At 41.7% G+C, this 19,368-nt stretch overlaps 1 protein-coding gene across 4 annotated transcripts in view; it reads left to right on the forward strand.

Moving 5' to 3' along the window:
* Positions 1-19,368, forward strand: part of LOC127442213 (astrotactin-1-like) — a 481,722-nt gene that overhangs the window by 88,793 nt on the left and 373,561 nt on the right. For 3 of the 4 annotated variants that reach the window (XM_051700073.1, XM_051700074.1, XM_051700076.1), the window contains exon 3: positions 13,361-13,754. In XM_051700073.1, coding sequence (XP_051556033.1) covers positions 13,361-13,754 — 394 coding nt within the window. The remainder of the gene's footprint in view (positions 1-13,360; positions 13,755-19,368) is intronic. The other variant, XM_051700075.1, reaches the window with a different exon arrangement.

Below are 19,368 nucleotides of genomic sequence, written 5' to 3' on the forward strand. Positions count from 1 at the left end.
TCTTTTAAGAGCTTAGTTGGTATTGGATCTAACATACATTTTGTGGCATTTGATTTTTGGTAAGTTTTGTTAGCTCTTCATGACCTATGACATCGAAGGATTGAAGTTGCTCGTGAGAAAAATTAAAAGACTCTGTTTTCTGAGGTGCTGTGACATTTGATTGCATAGTTCCAATTTTATTTCTGATTATTTCAATTTTATCAGTAAATAAATTCATGAAGTCATTACTATTGTGCTGCGACAGAATATCTGGTTCAGTTGATGCTTTATTCCTAACCAATTTAGCCACAGTACTGCATAAATACCTAGGATTGTTGTGGTTATTTTCTATGAGTTTGCTAAAATATGCTGACATGGCAGCTTTTAGTGCCAGTCTGTAGCTACAGACACTATCTTTCCATGCACAGTGAAATACCTCTAATTTTGTATTCTTCCACTTGCGCTCCATTTTCTGAGCTGCTCTCTTGAGAGCATGAGTGTGATCATTTTACCACTGTGCGAGGCTGTTTTCTTTAATTTTCTTTAATCGAAGGGGGGCGACACTATCAAGAGTGCTAGAGAACGCTGTATTTATATTTTCTGTTATTTCATCAAGTTCTTCTAGTTTTTTTGGCTTACTGAGTATGTGAGACAGTTCTTGAAGATTATTAGTGAAGTTATCTTTAGTGGTTGATAGAATAGTTCTATCTGAACGATAGTGTGGTGTAGATTGAGTGGCATTAGCTGATCGCAACAAACAAGAGACTAGGTGATGATCTGAGATATCATCGCTCTGCGGTACAATTTCTATAGTATCAACATCAAATCCATATGACAGAATTAAATCTAGCCTATGATTATGGCGATGAGTTGGTCCTGTCACATTTTGTCAGACTCCAAGAGAGTTGAGAATATCAATAAATGCTAATCCCAATGTGTCATTTTCATTATTTATGTGAATTTTGAAGTCACCAACAATTAATGCTCTATCTACATTAACTACTAGATAAGAAATTCACCAAGGAAACCAGAGTAAGGCCCAGGTGATCTATATACTGTAGCAAGGGCAAAAGATGACTTTTTTTATTTATATCCTTCTCAGTGAAAATGCGGCTTTTACAGCCATTATTTTCCGGTCCCGAAAAAAGACGGCAGATTGTGTCCCATTCTGGATTTTGAGATTTGTCTAATAAAATGTCAATTCAAAATGCTGACGCAGAAACAAATAATGTCACAAGTGCAGCCGGGGGACTGGTTTGTGACAGTAGATTTGGAGGACGTTTATTTCCATATTCAGATTGTGCAGAAGCACAGGCGCTTTCTCAGATTCGTTTTCGGGGGCAAGCGTATCATTTTTGCATCCTTCCATTCGGACTTGCACTGGCACCACACACTTTCACAGAATGAATGGATGCAGCTCTGATTCCTTGAGGCTTCAAGGCATCTGCGTTTTGAATTATCCTGACAATTGGTTGGTGTTTGCCCAATCAGAGATTTTGGCTGCCCAACATCGAGATGTCATTCTCAGCCATTTGATCTAGGGCTGTGTAACCTAGACAAGAGTGTCCTGTTGCCAGGGCAGCATACTCTGTTTCTAGCTCTGTGGAGCTGGATTCGCAAGTGATGCAGGCACGTCTGTCTTCAGTTCTCATTCTGTCATTTCGCCAGTGTCTAGCGATGTGTGGGATGAGTTCTCCCTGCGGGAACATTTTACAGGCTTTTGGGGCTCATGATCACGGCTTCCGTTGTCAGTCCCCCAGGCATGTTGCATGCAAGACATTTTCAGTGCTGAATGAACTCCACAAAGGGACTTCAGCCATTGACATATGCATTCCGTCTCTTCAAATTGATGCGTGGGTGCAACCGAAATCTGTTACCATGGTAACAGACACACCTTTTGATGTTAGGTGTTCCGTTGGGACAGATGTGTCGCTGAAAAGTTATAACAACAGACACCTCCTCCACGGGTTGGGGTGCTGTATACGAGGGTCGTCCAGCCTACGGGGCTTGGACGGGTCAGTGGCAAACTGTCTGGAGATGTTCACGTTGCTGCTGGCATTAAAGATTTCCCTCCCGGAGATTCAGGGCAGTCGTGTCCTCATCCGGTTGGACAACAGGATGGTGGTGTCCTACACAAATCGTCAGGGAGGAGTGCATTCTCATCCCATGCTGAGGCTGGCACGTCTAATTCTTCTGTGGGCATGGGACAATGTGCTGTCTCAAAGAGCTGTGCATGTCCCAGGCCAGTTGAATTTGGGGGCGGATCTCCTGTCCAGACAGGGGGTTGATGCCCGGAGAGTGGACATCACATCCTCAGATTATGGAACAAATCTGGAGAAAGTTCGGCAGAGTGGAAGTGGACCTGTTCTCTTCGAGCTAGATGTCACACTGTCCCCTCTGGTTTTCCCTCTCACCTGGGACCTCTGGGCATCGATGCGTTGGTGCATCAGTGGCCGACAACGCATCTTTACGCATTCCCACCGATCAGTCTGCTGCACGCAGTTCTGCAGAGAGTTCAGGAGGATTGGGTTCGGCTTCTGTTAGTGGTGCCGTTTTGGCCATCTCATGTATGGTTTTCAACTTTGGTCTCTCTCCTGGTCATTTTGTTTATAAAAATTATGTTATCAGTCTCGTTTATAACCAAACTGCGTGTGAACATAACCGTATTCTATAACAGGACTAACAAAGCATTCTGCTGATTTGCGAATTAAGCCATAGTGGTACTTACCTCCGTTCTAATAAATTTCTTTGGATGAATAAAACTGATTTTGTTTTTTTATTTTACTTAGAATGGTAGTGGGTATTTAGAAGGGGCTTGCTGGCTTCCTGAGCCTAACAGCTGCACTAACTCCCAAAACGCTGACCTTTCCAAAACAGTTTCGAGCATTACATGCTCTTATTTTTCCAGTCCCTCCTCAACTATCCTTATCTAGTAGACACCTGTAAGGGCCAGGATGTGGAGTTGTAAACATTGTGAAAGCTCAAATCCATTTATAATACAGACCTGCTGGAGATATGAGTTTCTGCCCTGTTAGCACCCATAAGAGGAAGGTGATATATCTTTGCATTGAGCACCCTCTGTAACATTGTCTCTGCTTGGGGCAAAAACATATTGTAATAAAGTACAATACAATAAATCCAAATAGACAATTGGCAGGAGTAGAACACCAATCAGAGAATCTTAGCATATGAAAATTCTATACACTTGTCATGGAGGATAGTTGAAGTTTATTATCAAGTTTATGTTTTTGTTTTCATAAGATTAGGTAAATTATTACTTTTTAGCCTGATACTTCAATGTTAAATATTTTCAAGCTATTAAAGGGTCAGCACACAAGAGCAAATGCTATGTTATATATTTATTTGTTTAATGTGATTTTGCTCTGGAAACTGTCCATGTCCCTGGATGAGATGCCAAAGATGTACATATGGGCACCAAATAGCATTTGAACAAAGGAAGCGTAATAAATAAGACAATACAATAAAGATGGCATGGCCAGTTCACTAAATCCCTTTTATCCCTGTGGACTCTCCTTAGCTACAAGCACTTAGAGTTTAAGTGCTTGATAATACCTTGTTTTATGCCCACACGCACCCTTGAAAGGAAAGGGCATTTCCTCTGTCCTCTTTCATTTATTCTGCAAACTTCTCCTAGATCAGATAAAGGCCCATCTGGAAAGCTGTACCCTTCGACTCACATCACACTCATTTATACTGCAACAAACATGCAAAACAAAACTTTTGTTTCAAGAAATCACAACTATTTATCAACCTCATATTTTCAGAGGGATAAAAGTCAATGAGATTCTGAAACAAAAGATTGTGATGCAGGATTTGCATTGATTTTATAGCTGGAGCTGAAAATAATTTATCATAAAGCAATGCTCAACCTGTCACCTTTACAGTTCCACTATACAAGAATCTTGAAGAGATTTTGTCTTCAGATTGTTACCCAGAAAACTAATCACATTCAGTTGACCATAGTGCAAAAGAAGACATGAAATAACTTTTAACAACTCTTCAAATCATTGAAGATAATCTAATCACACCACAGCAATTTAGAAAATGTATACAGATAGAGGGTTGTTGAATCTGGGTTGTTTTGCATCCTAGATTTTGATGATCTGAAATTGTTTAATTACTATGATGGCCTGTATCAACATGATCAATCAAGAAATCAACTTGTAGCTTCAGAAAGTTCATGTATACTTAAATCAGCCCCATACTGCTGGTGAGCATGATTTTCAGGTTGCATTTTCTCAACAAAAAATATTTTTTTTTACCCCACTGTCAGTTAGGTTAAGGTTGGGGGTAGGGTTAAATAAAATATGCATTCCGTTTGACTTTATTACATCGTTTACAACTAAAAATACTTGCTTTTGGCACCACTCTGTGGACATTTCACCCAGAAACTTGAGCTCTCAAATCCCCATACATTCAGATTAATCACAATTAATTAAACCACTTTTTGTAAATGCCTCTGAAAAGACATGATATCATTGCATTGCTTATTTATAGAGGAAGGCAAAAAAAAAAAAAAAAAAAAAAAAACCTATATAAAGCTAGATGATGTTTGCACCTGGTGCAAATAGTGCCAAATATTATTTGCACCACAATCCTGGAAATAATGGTAGATGCTGTTTGCATCCCGGTGCAAATAGTGGCAGATACTATTTCACCCCTAATTAAATACTAACAGTATAGGGGCATCATTGCAGTGTGTTTATTGTGTTTATTTAAAGTCCCAAAGACATATCACACCATCCCCCTACCCCTAAACCTAACCCCAGCTTTCCTTTGAAAAAAATAACCTTAATGTTTTGCTATGGTAACTATAGTATCACCATTGTATTTTGTAGTAAAATCATAGTTACCACAAAATTAAACATGGTTACTATATAAACCTATGGTTTCCGCCAAAAAAACATAGTTCTATCAGAAATACTCGAGATTATTGGAATTAATACAAGCAAAAACATACTTCTATCATTTGGCATAAGCCCCGTCCTACGGTTCAGTGCTCAGATGCTGCTTGAAACGTCAGATCCTGCCAGAGGCGATGATGGCAGGGGAGTGGAGTTTATCCCAAACCGAATGAAACCTATTTTGAACCTAGCCCCCAAAAGAAAATCAAACAATTTGATTAGACTCAGGATAGCCACCAGGTCTTCGGAAGGTAAGAGACGAATCTGAAAGAAGAAATAAATATGAATGATGCAACATGGCCTGTGTATACTGTATGACATGCTACTATTGTGCCATACCCTGCAGGAGGGTAGGCTGCTTATGAGGATTGTTGAGAATGGGTGATCCTTGTTTGTGCAATATCTTTGCAGGGGACAGACTATGCTGATTGGCCCTTTGATAAGGAAGAACATTGTTTGTGCAATACCCTTTGTTGAAGGATATACAATGTTTGTGTTTGAGCCCTTCGAGCAGGGTGAATGTTTTGGCAATAGTTTTGCCTGAAGGATGAACAATGTCGCATTTGAGCCCTCTGACAAGGGCGGCCATTGTTTGTGCAATATCTTTGCGGGCTTGCGGAGCAGCATGTCCCTACTGGGTTGTCTTCCAGGCGCCTGCTCTACCTTGCCGCGAACCACCCTTCCCGGGCACGATAAATTCAGTCGTCCCCTTGGTGCTGCTGGCGCGGAGTCTGGAGGCCTGGTTAGTGCTCTCCAGCTCCTCACGGTGGCTCGTCTGGACGATTCGCCTCGGCTATGCGATCCAATTCACCAGATGCCCGCCCAGGTTCAGTGGCATCCTCTCCACTGCGGTGTGGGGCGAGGGTGCCTCCATCCTTCGTGCAGACATTGAAGTCTCTACGAGACACTCACCTTCCGGGCGTCCTCAACAGTGCAGCGGAAGCGCTCTCATGGCAGGTAACGCTTCGCGGGGAGTGGAGACTCCAGCTGATTTGGGGAGGTGCAGGTAGACCTGTTTGCCTCCCGAGAGTCCTCTCACTGCCCCCTTTGGTACTCCCTGTCCGAGGCTCCCCTCAGCATGGGTGCCTTGATACACAGCAGGCCTCGGGGGCTATGCAAGTATGTGTTTCCTCCAGTGAGCCTCATTGCACAGACACTGTGCAAAGTCAGGGAGGCGGCTGTATGCCTTGAAGTGGTGTCTCTTTGCAAACTGGTGTTCTTCCCATGGGGAAGACCCAAAGAGGTGCGGGGTCGGGTCTGTGCTGTCTTTCCTACAGGAAGGGCTGGAGAGATGGCTGTCTCACTCTACCCTGAAGGTGTTCGGGGATGCTATAGCAGCGTATCACAACACACTGAATGGGAGACCCTCATGGCAGCACGACCTGATCACCAGGTTCCTCAAAGGTGCGAGGAGGTTGAATCCTCCTAGACTTGATTCCCTCTTGGGATCTCTCTGTGGTCCTGCCTGCCCTACAGAGAGCCCCCTTTGAGCCCCTGGAGCAGGCTGAGCTCAGCACTTTGTCACTGAAGACAGCCCTCCTGGTGGCGCTCACTTCCATCAAGAGGGTGGGGGACCTACAGGTGCTCTATGTCATCAGCGAATGCCTGGAGTTCGGGCCAGCACAATCTCATGTGATCTTGAGACCCAGGCCCGGTTATGTGACCAAAGTTCCCACCACTCCCTTCTGGGATCAGATGGTGAGCCTGCAAGTGCTCCCATCAGAGGAGGAAGACCTGGCCTTGTCATTGCTATGTCCAGTTCGAGTCCTGCACATCTATCTGGACCGCACGCAGAGCTTCAGATGCTCGGAGCAGCTCTTTGTCTGCTTTGAAGGGCAGCAGAAGGGGAAAGCTGTCTCCAAACAGAGGCTGGCCCATTGGATTGTGGATGCCATTTCCTTGGCTTACCAGTCCTGCTGTGCCCATTGGGGGTTTGGACGCACTCCACTAGACGTGTTACGTCCTCCTGTGCACTGGCAAGGGGGGCCTCTCTAGCAGACATATGCAGAGCTGCGGGTTGGGCTACACCCAATACCTTTGTGAGGTTTTACAACCTACGCATAGAACCGGTTTTATCCCGAGTGTTACGAGGTAACAGCAGGTAGCCAGGTCAGCCTGTTGGGTGTACCGCTTGCATTAAGCCTTTCCCCTTTTTCAAAGTGATAATGTGTGCTATTTTTTCCACAACAGTTCCCTGTAACTGGTGAACCCTGGACACCTCTTTAAATCTTAAGCACTGTTCGGTGATGAACTCGGCAGAGGAGTGATGCCACCAAGCCCAGTACTGGAGGTATGCCCCTTTTCAGGTGAGCCCGTGTACTTGGGCTCAGTGCTCCATATGTGGTGATTCCCCACTGGGTAATCCCGTTTGATGCATTTCCACTGTTCAGTTTCCCCTCTGGTGAACACTGTATTTCCCCTCATCAGAGCTTCGCTCTGCTACGGCCACTGTTGCTGTGTACCCTCTCCGTAGATAGGGTCCTCCCGGTGGTATCATTCCATATGTGAACTTCCCCATTGGTAAGTCCATGTGAGGTATTCTCCACATGTTAACCTCCCTCCAGTAGGATGTGGTCTCTGTAGTGCTCTCCCTCCTGGAGAGGGAAGAGCACTTCCCAGCGTTATTCTATAAGGTGCTCGGCAGGAAATTGCTTAACAGCAAATATCAGGAAAGGCCACTGCCTGTAGCCTCCTTCGGTAAGTGCTTCCTCCCCGCTTAATGGGACTAGGGAGACACTTTACCTAAACTCGCTGGAAGGTCACGACGTGGTCGAGCGCTCGCTGTGAGGCACGCAGCAGCTTGCCCATGTCCATTCTTCCGTACCTTGTGACACGGTTCAGCGCCTGCGGCGTTTCCTATAGGAACCCCTAGTGTCACTACATCGACACAATGTCTAGTGAGTGACAGACAGAGAACATCTGGGTTACTGGTGTAACTCCTGTTCCCTGATGGAGGGAACGAGACGTTGTGTCCCTCCTGCCACAGCGCTGAACCGGCCGCTGACATGGCCAGGACTCTTTATCGTCTCCTCAGCATAAATCTGATTGAGTGATGCACGCCATCTCCTTTATACCAGTATGTCCGGAGTGGAGAGTGGCATGCAAATTCCACTCGCCAATTCTCATTGGCCTTTTCTATTTTAAGCAAAGGTGATTGGGGCTCTCAAGATCGAACCCCTAGTGTAACTACATCGACACAATGTCTCATCCCTCCATCAGGGAACAGGGGTTACACCAGTAACCCAGATGATTATGAGTCCTCCAACGAGGACAGCCGTTGTTTGTGCAAGATCTCTGCCAAAGGATGAACAACGTAGGGCCCTACAATAAGGGTGACATTGTTGTGCAGTACCCTTTGCCAAAAGATAAACAAGGGCGTATGTTATTTGTGCATGGGTTTGTACAACAGTATACTTCACTGTACTTCAGACCTTTGTTTTGTTAGGCAAGAAAATTAGCGACCCAAGTTTGGTTTCGACCATGAAAATGGGTAAAATTGACAATATATGCATGGAACCACACTGAGAGCCCCGCGTTCCTAGGGATTTAACCAAATAGGTCCTCAAATGTAATTTTAATTATGTATTTATTTATTTTTTATACAAAAAAGAAAGTTAGCAGAGAAAACCATGCTTAGGCTTGTGAATGGCCCTAGTGAGAAGGCGGATATGATTGTATGCTTCTGATGAAGCCTGTGTTAAACCATAACGAGTATGGATCATCCATGATGTGTGAAGCATCAGTCGACTGATATTTGGTATCTGATTGAAAGAAGCATTAATCTGGCACAGTTTTATCCCAAAAGATAATACGAATGCCTTATTTACCTGCTACTAAATGTTACTGCCCTGACCACAAGCACATATGAAGAAACGGAACAAAGTGACCGAATTGCATTGATGACTTAAAATAAAATGTACTTTGTTAAACTAACATAGAGCATAATGAGGAGCTTGAGTTTTGGCCGGAGATGTATTTAATGAACTGTATGCGGAGCTTGAGAAATTAAGCTTGAATTAAAATGTGATAAGGCCTAATTAGAAGCTCATGGTCTTATCACTAATAACATAATTAATGGTTAGCAGTGCCCATTGTAATACAGATCTCTACAATGTAGAAGGCAGAATTACTTCTGATGAATGAAACATGTAACATAACTGTAATTGGGAATTTGTTTTGAATTGATTATTTCTTGTATTGGCAGCAAATGCATTGTGCTGTTAAAGAAATGTAGAAATGTAATGAGCAATGCCTACTACTTGGTGTCAGAGGCATGCAGCAACAATGATACTTCCCCTTTCAGGAAACGTGAATGTGGAATGTGAGAAAAGAAAACACGCACGATTTAACGTGATAGGAGCGCAAACGCAATGCAAGAACATGATATTTATGGATGTAATCAGACCCCATGCATTGAAGTACTTGTGTGTAACAATGTGCATGAATTAGGAACCTGCTTCCCTAATAAGAGGACGCTCAGGCATGCAAACACTGAGGTAAAATTTTGAAATTTGTTTTGGAGTAACACGCCAATCACCTAACATGATCGGTGAGGACCGAATGCTCCAGTAAAATGAATATTGTCGCTGAAGCAGAATTGATGTATTAGACTTATGATGAACAGCAAATTGAGAATGTTGGAAGCAGAAAACCTGTAACCCAATCTACCACCAGCTATTTGCATTGATGATTGTTCCCCAAAAGAAGAATGACTGAGAACTTAACATATTTTCCTGATGTTGACCGGCTGGTGACGAGCGTGACATCAAGGTGAGTATAATTCAACATGAAGCGATTGTTGCTTGGAGAAGCGAGGCATGTAGTCTGATGTATGTTTCACTCGCATGCGTGACAGTAAAAACACGAAAGTATTCTGAACAATGAGAGACAGCTTGCCAGCTTTTAAAGTGGAGCTGTATTGTGATTGGATGAGATGCCTGATAGATGAATCCCAAGGACTTCGTGCTAGAACTACACATACGCTTACATGTACTACAATATTACTAGAGTAAAACTACCTTTATATTCATTTTTATGTATTATTATAAGTTACATTAAAGAAAATATTAAAAGTGTAGACAGGAAACAGAGTGGGCAAAAGATTGTGACAACTCGGCATCGAACCCGGGTCGAAAAGGTTCTCTGGTGTTATTACAACATATTATACTTGAGATTTTGAACGTTTTTTCAAAAAATACTTTGCTTGCACTGCCTGAGAGAAGCACAGTCATTTAAGAATCTGTGAACACAGTTTCCATAAATCATTGCATGTGCCCTTAACTGCTGACTTCCTCATGTAAAATGTCTTCAGTGCTCAGCCAGTTTCTTTAAAAATCAAGTTTTTAACCTTGTTTACATGTCCATATAGTGTTTTGTTTTTTTTTATTGCTAGAAGACATACCATGAGTGAAATCAGCAGTCAACCCCATGGCTGAGTATTTTTGCCTTGGAACTGTAGTGAGCCTTCATGTATTACCAAAGGATCTGATAATCTGAGATAAATGGATGCAGTTTATTTGGAAAAATTGTAATGTCCCAGCAAAACTTTCAGAGAAAACTTGGGTTTGCAGTAGTCATTTTTCATAAAACTGTTTTGAAAATTTTACCCAAAAACAGATGGGTTTTGCCACTGAACTTACATTGAAGCCCAGCGTGATTCCATCAATTTATCCTGGGCACACAGCAAGCCCGAGCTGCAGGTGAGCGGTGCAGGGGTGAGTGGAGATGGAGGCGGGGACTAATTTGCATATGAATATATACGCGCATACTAAATGAGGCAAACGTGTAGAGTTATATCTAAGCCATTTTAAGGCATGAAGGGATTATAAAAAACAACAACAAAAAAAACTTTTAAATATGTAATTTTGATTAAATACAATGAGTTTTTAGGGGTTAAACCAGTGACTGGAGAGGGACTTTAACAGATTGTTTAAGTAGCTCCAGAGTTTTACATTTTAGCTCTATCTAATATGGGGAAATTGTCCATGGATGAATTATTTGGTACACTGCTACACAACTCTTTTTATTCTTATCCCAAAGCATCATAATACCCAAACCTTGTCAGTATTAGGTACATACCTAATTGCCTCACAGGCATAAACCACATGGCACATTATATACTGTGTATGATTTAGATAACAGCCTATGTTAGTTTTATTTCTTTAATTAGCAGTAACAATCAATAACTTGATCACGTAGTTACATTTCATACAATTTCCCATTTCCCAAGGTAAATAGCATAATACATTGTTGCTAAATTACACATTATCCCTCTCTGGAGCAAATGTGACAAACCCATAATAGCATCACTTCGATCCTTCCTAGAGCTAATTTAATTACATCTCCTCATGCTGCTAGATTATGATTTTTTTTGATTTTGTTATTTTTTTCAGTCTTCATAAAGAGAGACCCCATCTGGACTTATTTTAAACAGTCTGTAACCTCATAGCCTTCTTTAATTTTCTCTGCAGTAAAGTTAGATTTTGTTTGTTTGGCTAATTCAAAGTGATGGACCCAAAAGAAATCAAATTACATAAAACGAATTATCTGTTGAATCTGGTGCTGATTGTGACAACGGTCTTGGTATGGTTTTCTTCCAGCAGTCTTTAGCGCCATATGTAGATAATAATGACACTGTCTAAAGGCAACATGAAAAGAGTTTTATTTTGTCCTTCTGTAATCTGTAGGTTAATGTCAAAACATTTGTTTGAAATGTCATACTGATGATCTTATTTGTAAAATGCACAGAAAACAGTGTGACCACTTTTTCCTCAACTATAGCACCACAAATTCAGTTAATTGTTGTGCAGAACTTGTAAGGAATCCACCTTTTTTAAAATCAATGTGATTGTTTTGCTTGTTTTGCCTTAATAATCACACTGTTAAAGGATGGAATTTTACAGCTCTGAACATTTTTAATAATGAATTCTCTTTTTTTCTGGGCCACTTTCCCTCCCACTGTGTTTTCTTTTCAGTAATTGATCTTGCACATATCAAGCAATACCTTTAAACTGATGTAATACATTTGAAAGTGGTTAGAATTTGTAATTAATACAGAACAAATGATGGCATTGTTCAGTATTTTTAAAGCACACACAGATTTCGGTTTAGCATAAGTTAACTATATACTGCACATGCAAAAAGACTAGATTCTGTTTTTCACTTTCTCACTTTGTGCTGCAGGAATCTTTTGTTATTTGAAATGGAATTCTCATTATGGTCCCACTAATTTGTCATCCACATGTATGAGAATGGTCTGGGATTTTTGCATGTGCAAAATAGGTATTTCATCATTCTGTTTGATAATCTAAAGCAATATGCTTTTTTAGCCATTAGTTCTGGTTTTATATTATATATTCCTTGCAGGTGCAGTGGGAGAGCATGCTGCGGGCCAACACAGTTTCATGAGAATTCATAAGAATAGTACGAGATGGCGAATTTGTAAGAAAACGTAAAACTTGTACACCAGCCAATCACAGCTGGTTTACTCGTCTCCTTCAAACCCTCATATTTCCTTTCTTCTGTCATACACAAAACATATTTATCAGGTAAAATCATAGTCACAGGTTCAAAGTTATGGTTAGGTTTATATATGGGGTTTGGGTTAGGTGTTAAATTACGAAATATAGCACGAACACGGATCCTGAACCCCAAGTTTTGCTTTCTTCCTTCCTACACAAAATAGCTTGGCACAAAAAATGTGGGCACATTTGTGCCATCACCTGATTTGCATAATTTAATTGGCCGTTAAAATAATGCAGACAGTGCATGCAAATAAACTACATGACTAGTGGGTTCTAATAAGTTAAATCTTATTGAATTCCACCCAATATGTCATGGTAGCTATAGTTAATAATGTGTTATCTCCACAATTGACTTCATATAACAATAGGATACCTCATTGTCAAGGTGAATCAAAACATTCCTTGGTGTAATTGGAATGGAATCATTTGGGAGAATGAACATGCTGTTCTTCAATCTCATGAATAAAAACATTGAAATATATTGAAAGGTGAAGTGTTTACTTTCTGCACCATTAGCATCAACGGACTGAATTGCAAAAAATAATGACTTTAGTAGCCCTGCCCCTAACTCACGCCATTGGTTAAGCCAATGTTGCTATTCTGGGCTGGTCAGGATATTCAAACAAACAAAGCAATGTTTCAAAAGTGCCACAATAGTTACACTTTTTGTGAGAATCAACCTACAAAGGGCTTATAGTTGTCTCTGCATGTTACGTAAATGGGAATAGGTGTGTTTTAACATAGAACAAATATTTCACACAGTACCTTTAACTGTATTTTTATGCCAAAAAAAAAAAAAAAATATATATATATATATATATATATATATATATATATATATATATATATATGCATTTTTAAAATTTTACTCTCTTTATACAGTTTTTATTGCTCCTTTTTAAGTCCTCCCACCCCTTTTCTCTGTCTCTGTAGGGTGGCATGATTGCTCTTCTGTTGTCCATCCTTTGCTTGGTGTTGATCCTGTACACTCGTAGACGCTGGTGTAAACGTCGCCGGGTCCCTCAGCCGCAGAAGAGTGCAAGTGCAGAGGCTGCTAATGAAATTCACTACATCCCCTCTGTGCTGATGGGTGGACAGGCACGGGAGAGTTTGAGAAATTCCCGCGGGCAGGGCCACAACTCCAGCGGCACTCTCAGCATCCGTGAGACACCAATTCTGGATGGATACGAGTACGACATCACTGACCTGAGGCACCACCTTCAACGGGAGTGCATGAATGGCGGTGAGGACTTCACCAGTCAGGTGACCCGTACACTTGACTCGCTTCAAGGGTGCAATGACAAAGCTGGCATGGACCTCACCCCAGGTGTGTGAGTTTAACACACACTGTAGTGCACAAATAAAAAGATCTTTGTAGATCTCTGAGTTAAAGTTGAAGTGTGTAATTTCTGTCCTTCTAGCGTTACCAAATTGAATAATGCAAAAATAATAACAGTAAATGACACTGGCATTGGTTGGACAAACCGTCCTGCCCCAGAGTCACTCCACTGGTTAAGCCAAGTTTGTGATGTTGGGCTGGATGCTCAAACAAACAGAACGATGTTTTGATAGCACTTTAGAGCCAGGTTTACACTTTTCAGAGAAATCAACCTAGGAATGGCTTACTTATAGGAAGGGATGTCAAAAATACCAGTACTTTGGTCCCAAATCATTCTGCAGTATTGATATCACCGAGTACTGACTCAATTGGATACCTGTGTCCATTTTATTTGACAGGAGGCTGCTTTTGAATGCGTATATGCATATTTGCACGCATGTTCTCTGTAAAGTGTTCAAACAATGATCCTGATATAAACGTAAAAGTAAAATGCACTTTTTTGGTCAAAATGCCTACCTGATAAGACATTATTGTAAACACAGTTAGTGTCATGGCTCCAGTAAATTTGTCAGTTTGTTTTGTATGTTTTGTCATTTTATCTCCCTCATGTCTTGCAGACACAGCTGGCATGCCATGGGAACTCTGACTGTTCCCGGGGAAACGCTGATCATGCCACTGATTAGCGTGCCGAGCAACACCTGTTCTCCCCTAATTCACTCCCTTCTTAAGTCCGTCGTATTCTCAGTATCTTGCTAGATTGTTGTTTGATGTTGAGTACTAACCTCACTCTCTCTGCCTAGTTGGTCCTGTCTCGTGTATCTGTTAGTTGCCCACGTGTTGGGTGTGTGGTTGCCTTGCAGTATTGCTGCGTGTCAGCTGTTATTCCATGGAGGATACCTCGTCTCTGCCCGTGTGTCGGGAGTTAAGTTCGCTCATCTCTGCTGGGCATTGTTCTGCTTCTAACTATCTTCAACGAGGATTCTACGAATCTGTTCCTGACTTCCACAATGCACACATGCCCCCCCCCCCCCCCCCCCGTATTGGACTGGTGCTCATTTTATTCCCCTCCCCAAATCACCTTCAGCGAGGGAGACAGAGATAGCAGTCATTAACCACGTTTTCCAAATCCATGACCTCCCGGTCGATGTGGTTTTTGACAATTTGTGTCACGTTTTTGGGCAGAATTCTGTCGACAGCTGGGGGCTACGTTGAGTTTGTCCTCTGGGTTTCATCCCCAGACAAATGGACAAGCTGAGTGGGCAAATCAGGAGCTGTAAAAGGCCCTGTGCTGTGTGGCCTCCCGTAATCTGTCTTCTTGGAGCGAACATTTAGTCTGGGTTGAGTACGCCCACAACTCCTTGCAGTTGTCATCTATGGGGTTATCACCCTTCCAGTGCAGCCTCGGTCATCAGCCCCCTCTGTTCCCCGCACAAGAACCTGATGTATAAATTCCGTCTGCCCACGCCTTTATGCAGAGGTGCTGACGCACCTGGAAAGCCACCAGAGAAGCCCTCATATGGACTCGTGCTCGCGTTAAGTGGTCGGCGGACCAGCACCGGGATAAGGCCCCAGCTTACTTGTGCAGGCAGAAGGTTTGGCTGTCCCATAAGGACATCCAGCTCTGACTCCCCTCACATAAGCTGGGTCCCAAGTTTATCGGGCCATTTCCCATCGCCAAGGTCATTAGTCTGGTGGCAGTCCATCTCAAACTACCTCCTTACTTTAAGCGTATTCACCCTGTTTTCCACATCTCCAAAATAAAACCTGTTTTAAGTTCTGAATAACACCCCACCACACCCATCCCACCTCCTCCACATCTTGTTGATGGCTCTCCGGTGTACACGGTCAGGAGACTGGTCGACATCAGGTGGAGGGGCAGAGGGTTCCAATACCTTGTTGACTGGGAGGGTTATGGACCTGAGGAGAGATCTTGGGTCCCAGCTTGGGACATCCTGGACCCTCATAGATCAGTTTCACCTCCGGCAAGGTAATTCTGTTCAGGATGTCAGGAGGTTTGTCAGTTTGTTTTGTAAGTTTTGTCATTTTCTCTCCCGGCATGCATGATCAGCGTTTCCATGGGAACACTGATTGTTCCCAGGGAACGCTGATCATGCCACTGATTAGCATGCAGAGTGGTTGCCTTCCAGTATTGCTGCATGTCAGCAGGGTCTTCCATCTCTGCTGAGCGTTGTTCTGCATCTCACTAGCTTCACCGGAGGATTCTATGAATCTGTTCCTGACTTCCACAATGCACATCCTCATTCTACGAACACACTCTTCACGGATTGCCCCTATGATGCGCACACTATTGGATATCACTTCCCACTGCTGCAGCCGGTGTCGGTATTTTCTACATTCCTCAACCCAGTGACTGCTCATTATTATTGTTAATAAATCCTTTGAACTGTTCCTCTGCTCTTGGGTCTGTTTGTCTCACTAGCATTCGTTACAGTTAGTGTGTAAATTTAGTCTGATTAAAAAAATAAAAATAAGATTTTTGTAGAAATATCAGATCTGCACTTTATGCCTTGCAGTGAAAAGTATATACAACCTAATAGACCTGAAGATCTCTATTATGTAATTAATATTAATTAAACAACAGTTTGACAAGAAAAAGATAAAACTACTCACTGATCTTTATTTGTTTCCTTGTTTCTGACTGTTAACTTAAATAATTAAAACTTGAAACAACTTGAAAAACATAAAGCAATGTTTTCCTCATTAATAAATACTTTTTAATTAATAAATAATTTAGCAGACATTTTATCCAAAGCAACTTACAAATGAGGAACATCACAAGCATTTTGTCATGCAAAAGCCAACAATATCTGAAGTATTGCACTCCCAAGTTTTTAAATTGAGGTTCAGACTTCAAAACTAAGAGTAGTACAAAAGTTTGAGCTGAAATGCAGAAAAGGGGAGAAAGCAAAGAACAAGATTCTTTATTTTTTATTAACATTTTTTTATTTATTCCAACAAAGACAAGAATAGATTTAACAACAGAATTATCCATACGGAATCAACTTATAACACTTTATAACCTTAACGCATCCCAAAAAACATGGGTTGTGTCCCTGTCTTCTGATTGGCATCGCCAGCAGGTGGGTGTGTTTTTAAGACCAAGCCTATACAATCTAGAGGAGGTCCAATATAATCGATGCAAAATCTTAAATTGCATCAGACGTACCCTTGCATCTCTAGAATCCTAGCCCACACTCTCTCCTCAAATACCAAGTTTAAATCTTTCTCCCATAATCTCTTGAGAGAAGTTGAAGTTCCGTCCCCCAGACTCGGAATTAACAGGGAGTAATACACTGATGCCTCATGACCTTTTCCAAAGTCAGTAATCACCATTTCCAGAGTATTAGCCACTTTAAGGGGTGTATGCTACCTCCAAAAATAGTACAGAGCAGGTGGCGCAGCTGTAAATACCTAAATAACTGAGATCTGGGTATCCTAAAATGTTGAACCATATTTTCAAAAGATCTCAACACTCTCTTATAGGACACAGAGTGTATTAACCTCCCTCACAGTCCACTCTGACCAGCAGAAAGGGGACTTATTAATACATAATTTTTGGTTCAGCCATATGCTTGAGGCAACATTTAAATAAATGTCCAAATGTAACACTCTGGACACTTTTGTCCATACCGTGTGCAAATGCGAGATAACGGGGTGTGATTTAACTTCTCCGGTTAGTTTAATAGAAAGGCTTTGCAGTGTCAAAATAGGGGCAAGGACTTCCTGTTCAATACAAAACCAGGGAGGGGCTCTCTCAGGAGCCAAGTGTCTGAGACCGAATGCATAATAATAAAACAAAATCTTGGGTATGCCTAGCCCACCTTTGTCAATCAGCCTATGTAACTTATTGAAATGTAACCTGGGACACTTACCATTCCATATGAAGGACTTCACTATACTATCAAATTGCTTGAAATAAGAGAGGGGAACATCTGCAGGGAGAGACTGTAACAGGTAGCTGAATTTTGGAATACAATTTATTTGAATAACATTAACCTTCCCAATCATAGATAAATGTAATGAAGCCCACCTGCCCACATCGCTCGAAAAACTTTTTATTAAGGGTCAAAATTAACTCTAACTAAATCACGCAAATGTGCTGGGAATAAAATGCCCAAATACTTAATGCCATGTTTGGGCCACTGGAAGGCGCCCGGCTGAAAAGCCATTAGTGGGCAGTATGCTGTCAGAGCCAAAGCTTCAGATTTTGACCAATTGACTCTGTATCCTGAGAACTTAGAAAAGGAATTAATAATTATATGGAGGCAAGGCATAGATCTAGTGGGGTCGGAGACGAATAATAAAATATCATCTGTGTAACGCAAAAGCTTATGTGCCATAACTCCCGCCACCACCCCAGGAAAATCATCTTCCTTTCTTATCACAGCTGCTAATGGTTCCAGGGCAAGACAGAACAATAATGGGGAAAGAGGGCAACCCTGCTGGGTTCCCCTATCCAAATAATCTAAAATTAATCCATTTGTTTGTACCGCCGCTACCGGGTGTCTATAAAGTAACTTAATCTATCCAATAAAAGTATTCCCAAACCCGTATATTCCCAAAACCTTAAAAAGATAATTCCATTCTACCATATCAAAAGCCTTTTCGGCATCAAGTGAGATGGCAGTGACCAGAGTCTGATCATTCGCCACTAACCACATGATATTGATGAAATGCCTAATGTTATCAGAAGAGCTGCGGCCCTGAATAAACCTTAGCTGATCTATATGTATAAGGGATGTCATAACTTTACTTAATCGGTTAGCCAAAATTTTTTATAATATTTTAACGTCTAACTGGATCAGGGAAATTGGACGGTAACTCTTACACTGGCTTGGATCTATGTCTTTTTTAAGAATCAGACTGATCCGGACTTGTGTCATGGTTGGAGGAAGCTTTCCATTCTTTAATGATTCCTTATAAACTTCTAACAAAAGTGGAGCCAGTTTTGTAGCATAAGATCTAAAAAATTCAGCAATGCCGTCTGGCCCCGGAGCCTTGCCTGTAGGCAAGACCTTAATTCCCTCGCCAAGCTCCTCCAAGGTTATCTCAGAATCAAAAGCATTTATTTGCTCAGTCGTCAGTTTAGGGAGTTCTAATGGTTCCACAAAGTTTCTAATATCTTCATCAGTAGACAAAGATGTGGAACTATAGAGATCAAGATAGAATTCTTTAAAAGCATTATTTATATCAATGGCTGAGGTAAGTATTTCACCAGCAGATTTCACTGAGGGAGTGGTAGAAAAAGACTCTCTCTGCTTTATATATCTAGCCAAATGCTTCCCTGCTTTGTCCCCAGACTCAAAATATGACTGTCTTGCCCTGAATATCCAAAACTCCACCTTCCATGACAAAATAGTATTATATCTGTATTTCAATCGGGTCAAATCTCTGAGGCCATCAGACGACATTCAGCGCTTCAGCTCTGCCATTTGACATTTCAGCACTTTTAATATTCCCTTCCAAATCCACAAGTTCTCATGCTTTGAATTTTTGGATGAATGAGGCATACTGTATGATCCGACCCCTAAGAACAGCCTTAAATGATTCCCAAACTACACCCACAGAGGATACCGAGGAC

This window comes from Myxocyprinus asiaticus, chromosome 6, assembly GCF_019703515.2.
Source record: "Myxocyprinus asiaticus isolate MX2 ecotype Aquarium Trade chromosome 6, UBuf_Myxa_2, whole genome shotgun sequence".
Lineage (NCBI taxonomy): Eukaryota > Metazoa > Chordata > Actinopteri > Cypriniformes > Catostomidae > Myxocyprinus > Myxocyprinus asiaticus.